At 37.0% G+C, this 15,096-nt stretch overlaps 1 protein-coding gene and 1 long non-coding RNA gene across 3 annotated transcripts in view; both read left to right on the forward strand.

The window, feature by feature from the left end:
* Positions 1-15,096, forward strand: part of LOC148739809 (uncharacterized) — a 118,265-nt gene that overhangs the window by 23,022 nt on the left and 80,147 nt on the right. The gene's annotated exons all lie outside the window — the stretch shown is intronic.
* On the forward strand, positions 8,270-11,370 carry LOC148739813 (uncharacterized). Of its 2 annotated transcripts, XR_015997062.1 has the most exons (4): positions 8,270-8,582; positions 9,100-9,978; positions 10,064-10,135; positions 10,852-11,370. XR_015997062.1 is itself a non-coding variant. In XM_088750364.1 (2 exons), the coding sequence occupies exons 1-2, from the start codon at positions 8,345-8,347 to the stop codon at positions 9,216-9,218; spliced, it is 357 nt and encodes a 118-aa protein (XP_088606490.1). In that variant the 5' UTR covers positions 8,270-8,344; the 3' UTR covers positions 9,219-10,008. The 2 variants fall into 2 exon arrangements, 1 of the variants encoding a protein (XP_088606490.1); XM_088750364.1 differs by lacking the exons at positions 10,064-10,135; positions 10,852-11,370 and having other exon boundaries at positions 9,100-10,008.

Consider the following 15,096-nt stretch of genomic DNA (forward strand, 5'->3'; position numbering starts at 1 on the left):
AGCGAGTTTACAGAAGCGGTGCCCAGACTATTTTGCAATAGTATACACTTCTGTTCTTTTTATTTTGCAGAGAAAAAAAAAATTGATCATCCCTCCTCACCTAGGGTATGGAGCTCGCGGAATTCAGAATGTTATTACTTGTGAGTAAATGTTGATTATATTTATGACCATGGAAGGCATAATTTGGCCTATAAGGACAGAAAATCTCCTGAGCACAGGTGCAAGGCCTTATTCATGGCACAAGTATTTTTCTGGAAATTTTCTTTTAATTGCACTTGGGCGAGCGAAATTTTTAAACTTTTTAAAACGTGAATGGCCATTAATCACCAAATGAAAAAGTAGTTTGTAGGATTATTTATTTATTTATTATTATTTATTATATTCATCATTAAATTCACTTTTCAACTCTCCTTGGTACTTCCTTGGTACACAATACTTAGAAAACTTTTCATGGCTTGGAAAATGCTCATGTTTTATTTGATTATGTAGTTTCATGAAACAGTTGTGAAAGATCAGCCAAGTTATTGTTTTTCGGAATATTGTATAACTTAGCATTGTTTGTTTATCTGATTCTAAGCGAGTGCAATACGGAAATTCCATATTGCAATCTATAACTTATTTTAGTTTCTGTAATCATGAACGAGATATGTGTTCAGTATGTTGAAGAAGCCAAGAAAGGAAAAAAATTCGTATCTTCTCATTATAACTCAGACAGAGAATGGTCAAGAAGCATTATATATTTTTGCTCTCTCGGCAAGATTTCCGCACAGCCCCATTGTTTATTACGCATGCAGTTCTTGAATATAAAGAAAACAATGGCGGAAGCAATAGATTGCGTTTAAGACGTAGTCCTTGTTTTAGAATAGTTGTTTTAGTATATACTAAAACAGTGAGATAATATACACCTCCAAAAATTGATTTGTGCGATTTCTTCGCTGTCAGGGATGCAAACTGGGTCGTCATTTTTTCCCGAGTTTCTCGGAGGTAAATCGCAAAGGATATTCGGAGTTTTACCAGCCAATCAGAGCGCGCCCTCAACGCTATCCACTGTTTTAGTATATACTAATATGGGTTATACTGAAATCTATCTGCTAATCAAGATACTATTATCACATTACACACATCCTAACATTTTCTTACTTTTGTCTGATTTACACACAGCCAACTCTGTAGTGATCTTTACCACAGAGCTCGTGTCTATTAAGAGGAAGTCGCTGTTCGATCCAAATTTACTTCTGCAAATAGGATTTTGGCCGGTCCTGGCTGGAGTGATTTTGTACTATCTGTATAGAAAGGCATCTAAGGAATCTGGCAAGGCTGAAACAAAGTCGAGCAAGAAAAATAAAAATAAATTATAAAACTGTACACTGTTCAGTAGTATATGGTGTTACAGTAAAGTCCCTTATTCAGCTGTAGATGGCTATAGCACAGTTTTATTTCCCCTCCTTTTCGCAACTTTACATGCGCAACGCTTGAAGTTGCTTGAAGCTTGAGGTTCGTTGACCACTCCTGGCGCAATCAGCGAGGAAACCAAAACGTAACTCGAATAGCTTTCTGGACCAATAAAAGAGCGAAGTAAAGTGAAACTTAGTGATCCTAGTTTACTTTCGACACACATTAAAATTGCTCTACATCGATATTTCCTTTAAATCAGCCAATATGATCTAACGAAAATTAATTTCCGCTTCTGTCGAAGATTACTCTACGCAGGTTTATCTCTGTTCAGTTGTCAATGGCAAGTTAAGTCACGACAAGTTACTTAATTGATTGTGTTAAAGTTGTGAGGATTTGTTTGCCGTATGGCGCGTTTACACCTTTTCTTCTTCCAACGGTAACTGAATTTGATAGGGATCATTTTTCTAGAAACGAGGAAATTCCATTTAGCCTCCAACAAATGAATTTGATCTCCAGTATCTACATGTATTATGGAATGGACTGTAGAAATGCCCGAGAACTTGTGTAGATTTACTGAAAGTTTATATGTAGAACAACTCAGAACTTTATACAAGTCACTCACTAAAAAAAATTATTTGAAAAATTCAGACACATGATTAGAAGTGACATTTATTAGTTGAAATGTTAACAAACTCCAAATATATAAGTATTTTTTGCGAAGAAGTAAAACAACCAACGGTTTTTAGACGGCATGTCAGTGATCTAGTCAACGACACATTTGCAATCAAATAATTCATTTAAAAACCAATTTTCCGCCGACAACAATAGTGATTTGAGAGAGGGGAGAAAATAAACGTTATATACCGGTCGGTCCTTTAGGTATAAAAGTGAATTGTGACAATGGTCTTAAAAACGCTGCCCAGCCGTTATTTCTGACCATTGATAGGTAATGAAAAATGCAAAGAGGCAAGGATATAATCGACAGCGTGGGGGAGCGTGCGGAGAAAAACTCCCATTTCAGCCTTGTAAATGCTACCCTATATCGACCCCTCCTGCCGGCAAATAACATAATTATCTTTCCACTGGGACGTCATTTTCAATGCAGACTTATTCCGCCACGGAAGTCAAGTTTCCGTTTTTGAGCACCACATAACAGAACAAGGGGAAATTCCTTGAAGCATGGGATGAGATCTGTAGTTTTTTTAATACCAGGCTGAGAAAACCATAAATAAATAGAATTAGTTATATTTCATGAAAGCAGAAAAAATATTAATGCGAAAGAAAATTTGACATAATTTGGATTTGAAAGTTGAATACGTTTATGAAAATGATAAACGGTGATAACGATATAATAACGAAAAGAAACTAGAAATTCAAAAAACCAAAGAACGATTTTAACTGATCTGTAAAAGGTGGACGCGTTGCTAATGAATGAATTAAACGAAATGCGTGATGGAGATTCTAGTTTTAAAACTTTGCATTTATTTAAACAACAATCAACAACAGCTGTAAAAACCTTTACCTTCGTGTGGATAAATTCTCTTCTGTTTATGCGTATAAATGCGATCAGGTTCTAACAGAGTAAGGGGACAATCAACTCAGGTACTTAAAGTGATTGTTACTTTCTACTCTTATCTTGATATTAGTTTAATCATATCTGTCGCTCTCAATACGGTAGAAATGTTAGATTTTAAAGCAGTAGAAACTTTTTTGCTCATAACAAATTAGCTTCTTTGGTAGTACAGATGTCGATCCTTTCGATGAATTTATTTTTGTTATGGTTGTCACAACAATATCTTAGATATTCTAGCTCCCGGACTTTTTAAAAGCACCGTACTTCGATTCGCTGATTTTTCTTTTCCTAGAAATGCCTGAGACCTTTTGTTTTGGCATAGCCCTTCACGTCATCGATCAAAATCGCACATTTCCTTACCAAAATCGGTAAATTTTCAGGAAAGAATGATGTTGAGAATTCAGGATTATGAGAGACTCGGAAGAGTCCAAATCCTTCGACCAAAACACAAATAATTAGTAGTAAGTGTGAAAGTACAGTGTGATCGTCCGGGTGAGTGTAGTCCTGAGAAGGACTGTTGTCGGTCGTAGTGACTGACGTTTCGACAACCTGTGCGGAAGTCATCATCAGAGTCAAGTAGTATTAAGACACTCGGTAATCAATTACTTGTAAGACACTCGGAAATAGTTCACAAGAATATGCACTTTCCATTCGGTAATTTACTTTGGAAATGCGAATTTTACCGAAACCGGCGGAAAATTGGAACTCAAATGTCATCAAGCAGTCGGTTTGTGAACGATGAAAATTGTTTTCACCGAGTAACAGACATGATAATTTGAAAAAGAAAAACTTTAATTATTGCTTCTCTTCGATTTACCAAAATATTTGAAATCAAACCTTTATACCCTCTGTTATTAAGGGGGAAGGCTGGAAGAAAGAAGGAAAGCATGTTTGAGGGAAAATATCAACTGATTTAACAAATATTTTACATTATATCAAAAACGCTCGACACGTTTTTTGATTTTATAATGTGCAGCAATTAGTACAGTGCAGTGATCAAAGTGTAACTTCTCTTTCTACTTCCAGTGCAATGCAACTGGTCGGTTGGATGCAAGAATTAAGAGACTGTTTATTTTGAAGAGCACTCATTTGGACAAAAAAAAAATTTGCAAAACTGACGTTTCTCAAACTTTCCTAATAATCAAAAAATGCTTTTGAATAGATTTCTTGTGACGTTGTAGCTCGAAAAGGTTAAGAAAAGATGACTGGTTTATTTTGAAGTCATGCAAATTAAAGAAGAGAAAAGATTAGAGCATCTGTCTCTCGAAGGAACAGTGGCCGCTCTTTTGCCAAAGAGAAAGAATTGCAACGGTTTTCTAATTGCTGCAGATACATCTTAGGCAAATCAATAACCCAATTACCCAATTATTTAATTACGAGATCTTTTTATGAAAGCGGTCAGCCATCTTTCTTGCATCATGACTAACTTGCCACTAAAGATGTCCATCCTGTTGATGAATATGCAATGTATTTTTACTACAACTGAAACTATAACATATTTCTCCACCAATTCCACCACTACCGGTATTGTATTCCCTTTCGTTTTTAATCGAAGTAACTGTAAGTTGCGCTTTAAAATGCGTATTACACTGTGTTTAAACATTCGGGATAAAAAGAAACAGTTTGTCATTGACAGCGCGTGCACTCTGCTAAGTCTTCCAAAACTTCAAATATCCCATTGATTTTCATGCTAAGGAAGTTGTAAAACACCTTATGGACTATGAGAGGTAGTTCTTTTAACAGGAACTATATTTTCTAACTAAATTAAATGATCACTTCGCAATTACTCATCTTTTCTTTCGTGGAAGAATGAAACATACACGAACATCTGTTCCTATTTGAATAAAAACAGTTTTCTAAAGTATTCCTGAATTATGTATTTCAAATGTTTGCCTTATATCCACATTGAAAGATTTTGAATTCCAAAATAAGTACTTCAGCCTTTAGTAACATTAAGTAATCAACATATCATTTTTCCTTTCAGTAATAGAACATTTTCGAGCAGACGCCTAGTCACAACAAAGGAAGGCGTCGAAGCGGGTAGTCAGTCCACGTCAACGTTCTAAAATAAACAAAAAGTTTATTAGAATTCACCAACAATTCGAAGCAAGCAAGTTTGATCTTTTTTCTCTAGCTCAGTAATATTCCAACAGCAAAAACTAACCGAACAGTAGTACCTGAATAAGATTAAAATGGTGCTAAATTTAAGAATATATTTTTGCAAACGGTTTGAAAGTCAATTAGCTATAAATCAAGAAAAGAATGCTGCTGTTTCATTTAAATTAAAAGGGAAAACAATAGTGTTTATTTTATAGCGTTTCATTTCGTGAACCACTTTTAGGATCGACCAGTCGCCTCTAGCTGCACATTGCTTCAGAAAATTTCTCGCTCGCTAAAAGTAAATACCCATATTGTAAGTAATTTTAGGTTGGTTCGAGTTGCATTTAACGTATTCATCGTCAAGCGCAACAATTTTGTGATAGAAAAAAAAGGAATAAAATGATTCTGACCTTTGTATAGCTGTTTCTGCTTTTTATTTTTCTTCTCCTTTCCTAATGGTAAAGTCATGCAAAGGTGTATTAAATGTCTCTCTGGATCTGAGGAACAACTTCTCGAAGATGGTGGTCGTAAGTTGAGCATTCTGTCAATAGATTTGACGTGAATTAAAATTTCGAAATAACTTTTTGAAACTAAAGTGTACTACTAAATGTGAACAAGAGAATTTCATGTTAATACCCCACATATTTTTTTCTTGTACATGTTTTGACTTGGAGCGTTTTTTTTTTAGAAGAGATAGCTTTAGATGTCTTCACTGAATTGCACGGAAGGCAGTTAGTCCTTCGGTGACTGAGCCGCTCTCCTTTGAACAAGTTATATATTTTACGGTATACGTAACCAAGTGGTGACTTAATTTACTTATGAAAATCAATGAAACTACCAGTAAAATACACCATGCGAAACTCTGTCCCTCTACTACTATAATCATGGAATAAGAAAGAGAAATGTTTAAGACACGTAGATTGGCCTTTTAAACTGGTGAATGCAAATGATATCAACTGAATTTGAAGTGCCAAATATTTTATGGTTGCACTATTTATATGTTTGTCTATTTAACTTCTTCCGATCTACTTTCCGCGCCAAATTAAATTCAAAGGCCTTTCTTTTATTCTCAAACTATTACGGAGTAATTTCATGCTTTGATGAACAAAGAAAAACCAATATGTAACACAGCATGGCTCTGAGCCTCCCGTACTGTGCATAAAAATCATGTAATCAGGCGAATAAACGTGCGCGCGTTCCGATAACACGGTATTGTTTTTCAATAAATGGACCAATATCTTGCAAAATCTTGGTGTACAGATTATTCCCTTTGAATTTGAGAAATTAAAAAAGTAGTAATAATCGAAGGGAAAAATGATCCACCTAAAAAAAAAAAAAAGTCTTTTCATAGGATTACACAATTACTGGTGAACCAGTAGTTTCCATTGTGGTCCTTGCAAGCAAATGAAACAAATGGTCTAAATTGAACATAACATCAATAAGAACATCATTAAGAACCCCAACTGGCCGGAGGCAAACCAGTTGGCTATTTACAAGGATGCCCAAGGATCCAGTGGTCAGGGTGGGACGCGAACCAGGGAGCGGTAGATTACGAGTCCGACACTCTAACCACTCGGCCACACTGCCTCCAGCTTAAAGTGTGCACGAGGCCCGTTACTTGAGGATGCAAAATTATGGCCTTGAAAGCAACGAGTCTAAGAACGTTTTGAGTCGATGGCGTTTATAATTGCTTGATTTTACCACAAATTACTTATTAAAATGCTACGTACACTCGAGAACTTCTTCCAACGGGTTCTTTTCAGGTGGTTTTTCAAAAACTCTTGCTTTTAGCTGCTGCAAAATGTAAGGGGAACCGATGAAATGACGCGCGTGATTAGTGCCAGTACAGGTATAAATGTATGTTCGGCCCATCACATCTCTTTAACAAGCGGGGTGACCTATCTTTTTTATTTATTTATTTATTTTTTCGAAACAGACATTGGTGGAGCAAATCTAAGGAAAGTTAAAACAAATTGTTCGATAAATTTTCTCACTTAGGAATTACCTTTAGTTGACCCTTAAGAGGCTAACGTACATCACTTCTTCGTTAAGGTTTTCGGCTTCAACGGAACGGGAAAGACTGCTTATGGATCTATGGAAGTAAAATCACCAACTCGATAGGTGTTCAACACAAGAGAACTTGTGTATGAATTAAAAAGTTTGGGAAAGGGACAAAATTTAGTACTTTAAACTTTACTTCTTCAGCAAAGGAAGTGGAAGACATTTTGATGGCATTCTCAATGGTCAAGTGGAGTTTCATCCTTGTTTTCTGTAAGCACTTTAGTCTTACATAATAGTTGTCTAAAGTAATGGCTATCACGATGTACACCACAATTGTTGCCTGATGGGAGCAGAAAGGAGCCCTACGGGTAGTGTTAGTGCCTAGCAAGGGAGATAATGAGTGTGACCCTTGTAGACTTTTCTTGGTCCTTATCATTTAGCAATTCGTTATGTCAACTATCATTTGTTTTGGTGAAAACTAAATAATTGATTTCTTGCAGTTGTTGCAGTACCGTTGAAGTATTCTCTACGTGTACAAGGATGGGAAAGAGTCCCTTGGTTTAGGGAAGCATATGTTCTCTCGGTTCCAAAAGGGAACTACGTGCAGCTGCGCTTTACCATGAGCAACACACTAGAACTTCGAGTACTATGTCTGGGGGGTTACTATCTTGAGATTCGTGATGGTAATAATCAGACAGCCAATTCTCTTGGTGTATTCTGTGGGGAGTACAGAACTGGCGTAGAGCGTTCGGCCAGTGGACGATACATGTGGTTGAAATTTGTTCCGTATAAACTCTATAATTTCACTGCATTCTACACTGGTAGATCCCTGAATGAAAAAGGCACGAATTTATCTTCTTATACTTTTGTAATAATTTATAAGGACAACTAGCCTTTTAATATAGATCAAATCCCATTAAGTGGTTCTAATAACTCCGATATCACTCGTACGTTTTCTTTTGTCGTAGAGCTTATCATAATTTCCGAGTTAAACGACTTCTATTCCCAGGTAAACACGAACAGTCGAACAGGCAGAGCGAAAAATAAAGAAATGGTAAAATAGGAAGATGGAGTTCCTATATTAATTCAGCCTGAACAATAACTTTTGCCAGAATTAAAGTATCTTTTTTAAATATGCATGCAGAATGTCTTAATTACTTCATTCCCATAATTTTCATGGTTTTCTATCCCAGTATACTGTATTAAGATTGCTCTTACAAATAGTTACTTTAATAGACTTTTTCTGATCCATCTTCCTGCTTAGTCGCACCAATCATGCTCGAAGTACCGAAGACGCAGTCTGTATCTTCGAAGAGAAACTCCAGCTTGTGGTGCCCAGTGGAAGGTGCGCCAGCTCCATACATCGTATGGAGAAAAAACGGAGTTGTTGTCCAAAACAGTACCAGTGTAAAGTACGAGCTTCTTGTCACAACAGAAAACAATGTGAATTACAGCTGCGAGGTACGAAGTGCTGAAAAGATATTAAAGAGAGAGATCAGCCTCAGGATTGAAGGTGAGTTGCTTTCAAAATTTTTTCAGGAGAACTGTGTCAGTTTTTTCATAATTGGATTGTCTTAGCGTGTATTATTTTAATTTTTTTTCTTTTCCTAGCAGGCAATTTGTTGTCCCTGTCAAATGTTTACGAGGTTGTTCTAAAATGAAAAGAACACACAAATGGAAGGAGAGGGAAATGTCAAATTGATACGCCGAATATATATATTTTTTTTCTTCTCAAATGGCTATTTCATGGTTTTTAAGAAAAATTCATTACTAGAAGAAGTTATTCCAGCGTTTGCCGAATTCGAAAAATTTAAGTTAAACCCCTAAGGTTTAATTTGGGTTTTTGGATTCATTTTGATCTCCCCATCCTCAACCATGCTCGTTACTTTTAAGGTAATTCCTAGAATCTACCTCTTCAGGGGTTGTCTACCTTAGCAAATGAACAATCAAGATAACGTTTCATTCTATTTAAAATTTGAAGCCTTCGATGAAAACCTCCATTTTAACAGTTCTTCCTCTCACATATTTAGAGTGCCCAGATCCTTGCGAATGTAACACCTTCAATGGAACCGTCTTTATTGTAAATTGTAATGAAAAAAAACTTTCTTCATTTCAATGGAAAGTTCCACTTGCTGCAGTAAAATTGTGAGTATAATTAAACCAGTTTAAAACCAAATGAGAATAGAACCAACAGAATGCTTCAATCGCCTCTCTTTCCCATTATGTCTCCCTCCCAAAAAAATGCTTCTAATGTTGTTATCGGACTCAGGCCAAAAGGTTTCCGAAGGATTACTTTGCATGCAACACAACGAATGGTCGAGTCATGGGATTTCGTTTGGATTACAATCTGCAACGCAGAATTGGGTTAAACCTCTTGGGCTTTTTGAAAGAAAATAATCTGGAAACATTTGACTCCAGAATAAGGCATTTAGCCCTGTGTTGATCCTCTCCCATGAGCTGTTATGTGCAATGCGCATGCCACAAATCTTGTATATTAAAGAACCTGCGAGTAGCTGAAAGAAATAAGATGGACATTGATCATGAAAGGTTTGCTTATTGGGATACATCGGACATCGTACAGTCGAATTATGGTGGCAGTAATTTAGTGAAGGGGGTCAAAGAAGCTCATGATATACATAATTAGTACAAAATTTCCTTGATGGGTCACCTGTACCCATTAATACTTCTGGGTGGGAAGAAGTACTTAATAATACAATCACCCAGCTCGCTAACCGTTTCGCTACTCTTTAGCACAGGTGGGAGTAATATATTGATAAGGAGTTTTGAATTAGTTTGTATTAACCCAAGTCCACGTATTTCGCATAAATTCTTATCAGGAACTTGAGTGACAACGAGCTGATTGACTTGCCACAAGACATTTTTAGAAATAACACCCAACTGGAGGCACTGTAAGCTAAGACTCTCTTCCTAATATAATGATAGATAAAAGTATGGCCTTTATACATATATAGCCAGCTTGTGACAATTTTACAGGGTATTGGAAAACAACCAGCTACTGGACTTGCCACAAGACATTTTCAGTGCCAACACAAAGCTGAAGGGCCTGTAAGTTTCAACTTGCTTGGGTCACAAAATGATGCTTTTTTCTTACTAGAATTACGCCTTATAAGAAGAACGAATAGCAATCTTGCTAAAGAATCCATGCGTATGACAGCTGTTCTTTACAATGTAAGATTTTTATATCCAAACCTTCACGTCATAGTGTTTCTCTCCTTATGCCCACAAAAAAGAATATAACTGTTACGATCACCGGGCACTGTTCTCAGGAGCAGAGCTACAGTACACGGGCTTCATTGAGAAATGTTTTTTTTTTTTTTTTTTATTTCTGTGGGTGAAAAAACCCTCAAGAGTAAAAGAAAAACTTTTAATAAAAACATCAGAATATTAAATGTTTGCTGAAATATTTCTTGCAAAATATTTACATAGGCAAGATCACCCAGAACAAAGGAAGGAACAATAGCGCGGTTTAACCCTTATTTTCCTCGTAACCCCCCATCATGATAATGAGGATATTATAGCGTTCACGGCAAGCAGTTATTGAAGACTTTCATTCCTCAATATAACTGCTTCACGACCTCTCTTGAAATAAAAAAAAAAAACTGTTCTTACAAAATCAAGCTTACTGGCTGATATCATCGTAGAATTTGAGGAATATTGCTGTTATTAGGTTGTAGTTCCTTCAAAATATTTTAGGATGAGTTAATTTTTAATTATTTTTTGGTTTTTGTCTCGACGTATGTATTTTAACGATTCCTCATTAGGCTATTAGGAAAAAACCTGCTGAAGACGTTACCACAAGACATTTTCCGCAACAATACTCAGCTGGAGGTGCTGTAAGTTACCATCGTTTTACGAAGATCTTATTTTTAATTACAGTATGAGGTGAATTGAAAAAGGACGATTTTAGTGAGTCCTTGTTTCCTACACTAAATCGCAACATTGTTTAAACCGTGACCTTTACAGGAGATGAGTAATTGTAGCGGCTGAGAAAAGCGCGTCCTTAACAGCTGAGATCTAGAAGCAGCAAATTTCATTAATGGACGAGTATTGAGATAAAGTTAAGACCGCATATATAATGTTTGTGTATATAATTGCGCTCGGATAAATGTGCTCAGGGGATACTCTTCGGGAGTGATAAGGCGTTTTGTGTTTCATTATTTAAAGTCTTTCTGAGAAAACCTTGTTGATCCCGAATTTGTATATTCGGCTGCCGATGGATGTCAATCGAAAAAGGAAAACTGAATAAGGATAATAAGAAAGATAAAAGAAACATAATATTTGTTACCTCTAGTCATCAAGTCTCGGAACACTATCAGTTGGATTGCGTTTGATCCCTTGGATAGCGTTCATACACACATACATACATACATACATACATACATACACACATACATACATACATACATACATACATACATACATACACACTGTGTATGTGTGTAGGTGAACATTTTAGGTGTGTATGTGTGTATGAATGTATGTATGTATGAATGTATGTATGTATGTATGTGTATGTATGTGTGTATGTGTGTATGTGTGTATGTATGTGTGTATGTGTGTATGTGTGTATGTATCAGTGCATGTGTGTATGTATGTATGTATGTATGTATGTATGTATGTGGTGACAGAATGAAGGAAGAAAGGCATATGGAAAGGATGCATGATAAGTTGTTTCCAGTGCGTAAAATTAGAAACCCGAATACCTCCCATCTTATTTTAATCCAGAATATAGCTCGTCATCTTATGTTAAGTCTCAATATAAAAAACCGGCAAGAAGACAGACTTCTTGGACAGCATGAGTTTTTAGGCCCTCAATTTAGAACATGAGATAAATACAGTTGTTTGTAGCATACACTATACTTTTCCTGAGCTTAGTTGAAGAACGAAATGTAGGTTACATCACTTCCTGTCACCTCTGGTGGTTTTATTTGGATCAATCAGTTGAAGAAATTGCAATCTTAGACCCCCAGCTCGCTCTATACATTATGAAAAAAAAGTTTTTGAAGAAAGTTTATCAAAGAAAACTTGCTGGAGTAGAATTTCGGATTCCTTGGACCCATTCTAGTTTTCTTAAATAAGTTTTTCCGTGATGAGTTTCCTTGCATGCTCAAAAACTTTATCGTCTGTGTATAATATCGAAAAAAAATCAAGCGAACCATAGAAAAGCATTGATCTCTGCAGTGTAATAAATCGAATATAAGCTGTCTATCGATTCGCTGTTTTGCTTTTTAGCAGTTTCTCCAGCTTTACCTTTTTTCCGCGGTTTTTTCCTTTGCAACTTTACCATTACTCAACGTTCGACAGAGCGAGATAAAAAACGTGACTGCTATGCGATACTTTTCCCGGGAAAATCTTCATACAGTATCATTGGCGCCGGGAGGTCCCGTCTCCCCATTGGTTCGTGGTTTCAGGGGGCCAGATAATCTCCTGGTATGGCGCTAGTTGTTTACAAACCTTTAGGAGCTAAGATCTCGCATTTGATTTTGAGAGGAATACATCCACTTTGAGCGAACTTATATAGGGTATGTAGATTTGACCTACTTTCGTGAAATTGTGCCCAAACATTCCAGGGATAATAACGAACAAAGGTGTGTCAGAGAATTTTGATATTTGAAATATTTTTCCTGTGGTGTCCATTTACGCAACACGTTTCACACATTTTACGCCATTCTAACTTTAGATGCGGATATATAGACAACCAATCAGAATATCGGAAATGCCCGTCATAATTTTGTTGATTGATGCCTTGTGAACAAGACTGTGCAGCCATTTCCCTCGTGCTGCGAGAAACAATACTCGATAGATTCAATAGAAGGATCCTCAGTCGTTTCGCGCTTTACCAGCTCCTGACACTCCTTTAATACAAAAATCGCATAAATTATATATCATCGTAAACTGCGTTTACGATGATATATAATTTCAAACATTCAAACGCGACAAACGCATAGGCAGTTTTATGGTCAGAATTTCTTTTCGGACTAATGACCATCCAGGCACTTTTAAATGCGCTTGTGCACGATGCAAAACGTGTCCTTTCATTCACAACATTCAACAACAACTGAGAGAATATCGGGACCCAAACGATCCATTAAGATCACCGATCACTTCACGTGCACCTCTGCCAATGTTATCTCTTGAATAACTTGCACTTGTTGCAAAAATATTTACATCGGCGAAACAGGCAGAAGCCTAGGTGACCGATTCCGAGAACACTTTCACGACGTGGAGAGGAATGACAAGGACACATCGAAACCAGTCGCGAGACATTCAATTTACCTAATCATTCTAAACGACATATGGTAATCTGCGGTCTTTCCTTACACCTAGGTACCAACCAAAGCCGTAAAACTCTTGAACAAAAGCTCATATTTCAAACCGGCAATCTAAATCCCACAGGTATCAACGAACGCTTTTCATTCCACTAATTTATTCGTGTTTTTCTCGTTGCCATATTCCCACCAATAACGTAGCTCCATTTTCTGCCCTTAAAAGCACACACAACCCACAATTCCTCTATTTGCTCCGACGAAGGCTAACGCTCGAAACGTCAGCTTTTCTAATCGTAACGGTGGCCAATTTACCATTTCAACTTTGTCGATATATTCAAGTTATTTCGTTACCCCCACCGACGCAGCCCAAAAAAATTTCTTGAGAAACTATCAGCCTTTATTCATTTGCGTTTAGTAAGCTTCCTTTTGATATATATTTTGTTAGGATTTTCATGAATTTAGCGCGCGTACGAGTTTTTTTCCCAAAGGACACCCGCGAAGGTTGGAAGCAACCTTAAAGTGGTTTTGAGGCTCTACAAGGCAAAATTACTAATCGGTGAAACCTGCAATACTTATGGTGCGAAGAAGAGCGCATGAAAGGTGCTTATTTTCGATGAATGAACCTTTTTTGAATGTTATGCGAGGACGAGGATAAGAAGAAAACTCATGTCCGGTATCATTCTTTTTTTGAGTCTCAGATGCTGCTTAGAATGATAGAGTATATTAATGTGTTTAGCGACTGTTTTGGATGTGTCTTTGTGATTCTTTTCCACGTCGCGAAGGTGTTTTGAAATCGGTCACCTTGTCGTCGTCCTGCTTGACCAATGTATATATTTTTGCATTCAACATCTTGTATCCCATAAAAAAGAGGAGACAAAGTGCAAACACTAACGCGGTTGACTACAATTTTAATGAAAAGTTGACAAGAGCTATAATTACCCTCCGTTTGCGTTTGTTGCATAACCTTCAAAGAAGATAATTTGGTTTTCCTTAAAAATGTTTGCGAGACCGAAAATTTGTGCTGGCGATCTTTGAACAGCCGGGTTTAAGATATTCAAGAACAAATATAACGTTGACATCTCGCTTGCATCGACTGCTGAGTCACTTCTGAAACACAACTAATCTGGGCGACGTACTTGACCCAGTTTATCACCGGTACTTTTGCTGCGCGCGTTCTTCCGAGGCTACAGATCCAGTAAGGAATGAATGGAAAAAAAGCTTCAAAAAGAATTTTCACTCGATTTACACTGAAGCCTCAGCGACCACTGAGTTTCATCATGTGTATTGGGCCAGAAGCCCTCAATATCCACTCCGGTTTTACCTTTGCCTCCAATGAAGAGAAAAGTAGGACGGATAGAGTATTGGAGTTTTGAAATAATTACTGTTTGGCCGGCGAGACGAACTCAATTTAAGAGAGCTAAACAAATTTTACAATAGAGCAAGACCGGTTGTTAAGTAAAACACATCAAGGTAATTAGGGAGAGGTTCGAATTCAACTGAAACGAAGCAGCATTCATTGGAAATGTGATGACGAAGAATCAAAGGCATATCCAAAGGAAAGCTGACGCAATAGTCAAGATGGAGCGACCAGCAGATGTGCCAGTAGTGCACATCCACTCGCAGTGGCGGGTGGTTCTGGATCCATTAGCAGAAAGATACCTTCGAAAAGATCAAAGACACTGTTTCCAAAGCACCAGGAAGCACTCGCAGATCGAAAAGGAATCTTGGCCCCAGTCT

This window comes from Stylophora pistillata, chromosome 2 (assembly GCF_964205215.1).
Source record: "Stylophora pistillata chromosome 2, jaStyPist1.2, whole genome shotgun sequence".
NCBI classification, from domain to species: domain Eukaryota; kingdom Metazoa; phylum Cnidaria; class Anthozoa; order Scleractinia; family Pocilloporidae; genus Stylophora; species Stylophora pistillata.

Excerpts from the sequence above, each read along its gene's own strand:
- LOC148739813 (XM_088750364.1), top strand. The coding sequence starts at position 8,345 with ATGCTCGAAGTACCGAAGACGCAGTCTGTATCTTCGAAGAGAAACTCC. Across the intron at positions 8,583-9,099 it reads GATCAGCCTCAGGATTGAAG|AGTGCCCAGATCCTTGCGAA; the intron begins GTGAGTTGCTTT and ends TCACATATTTAG.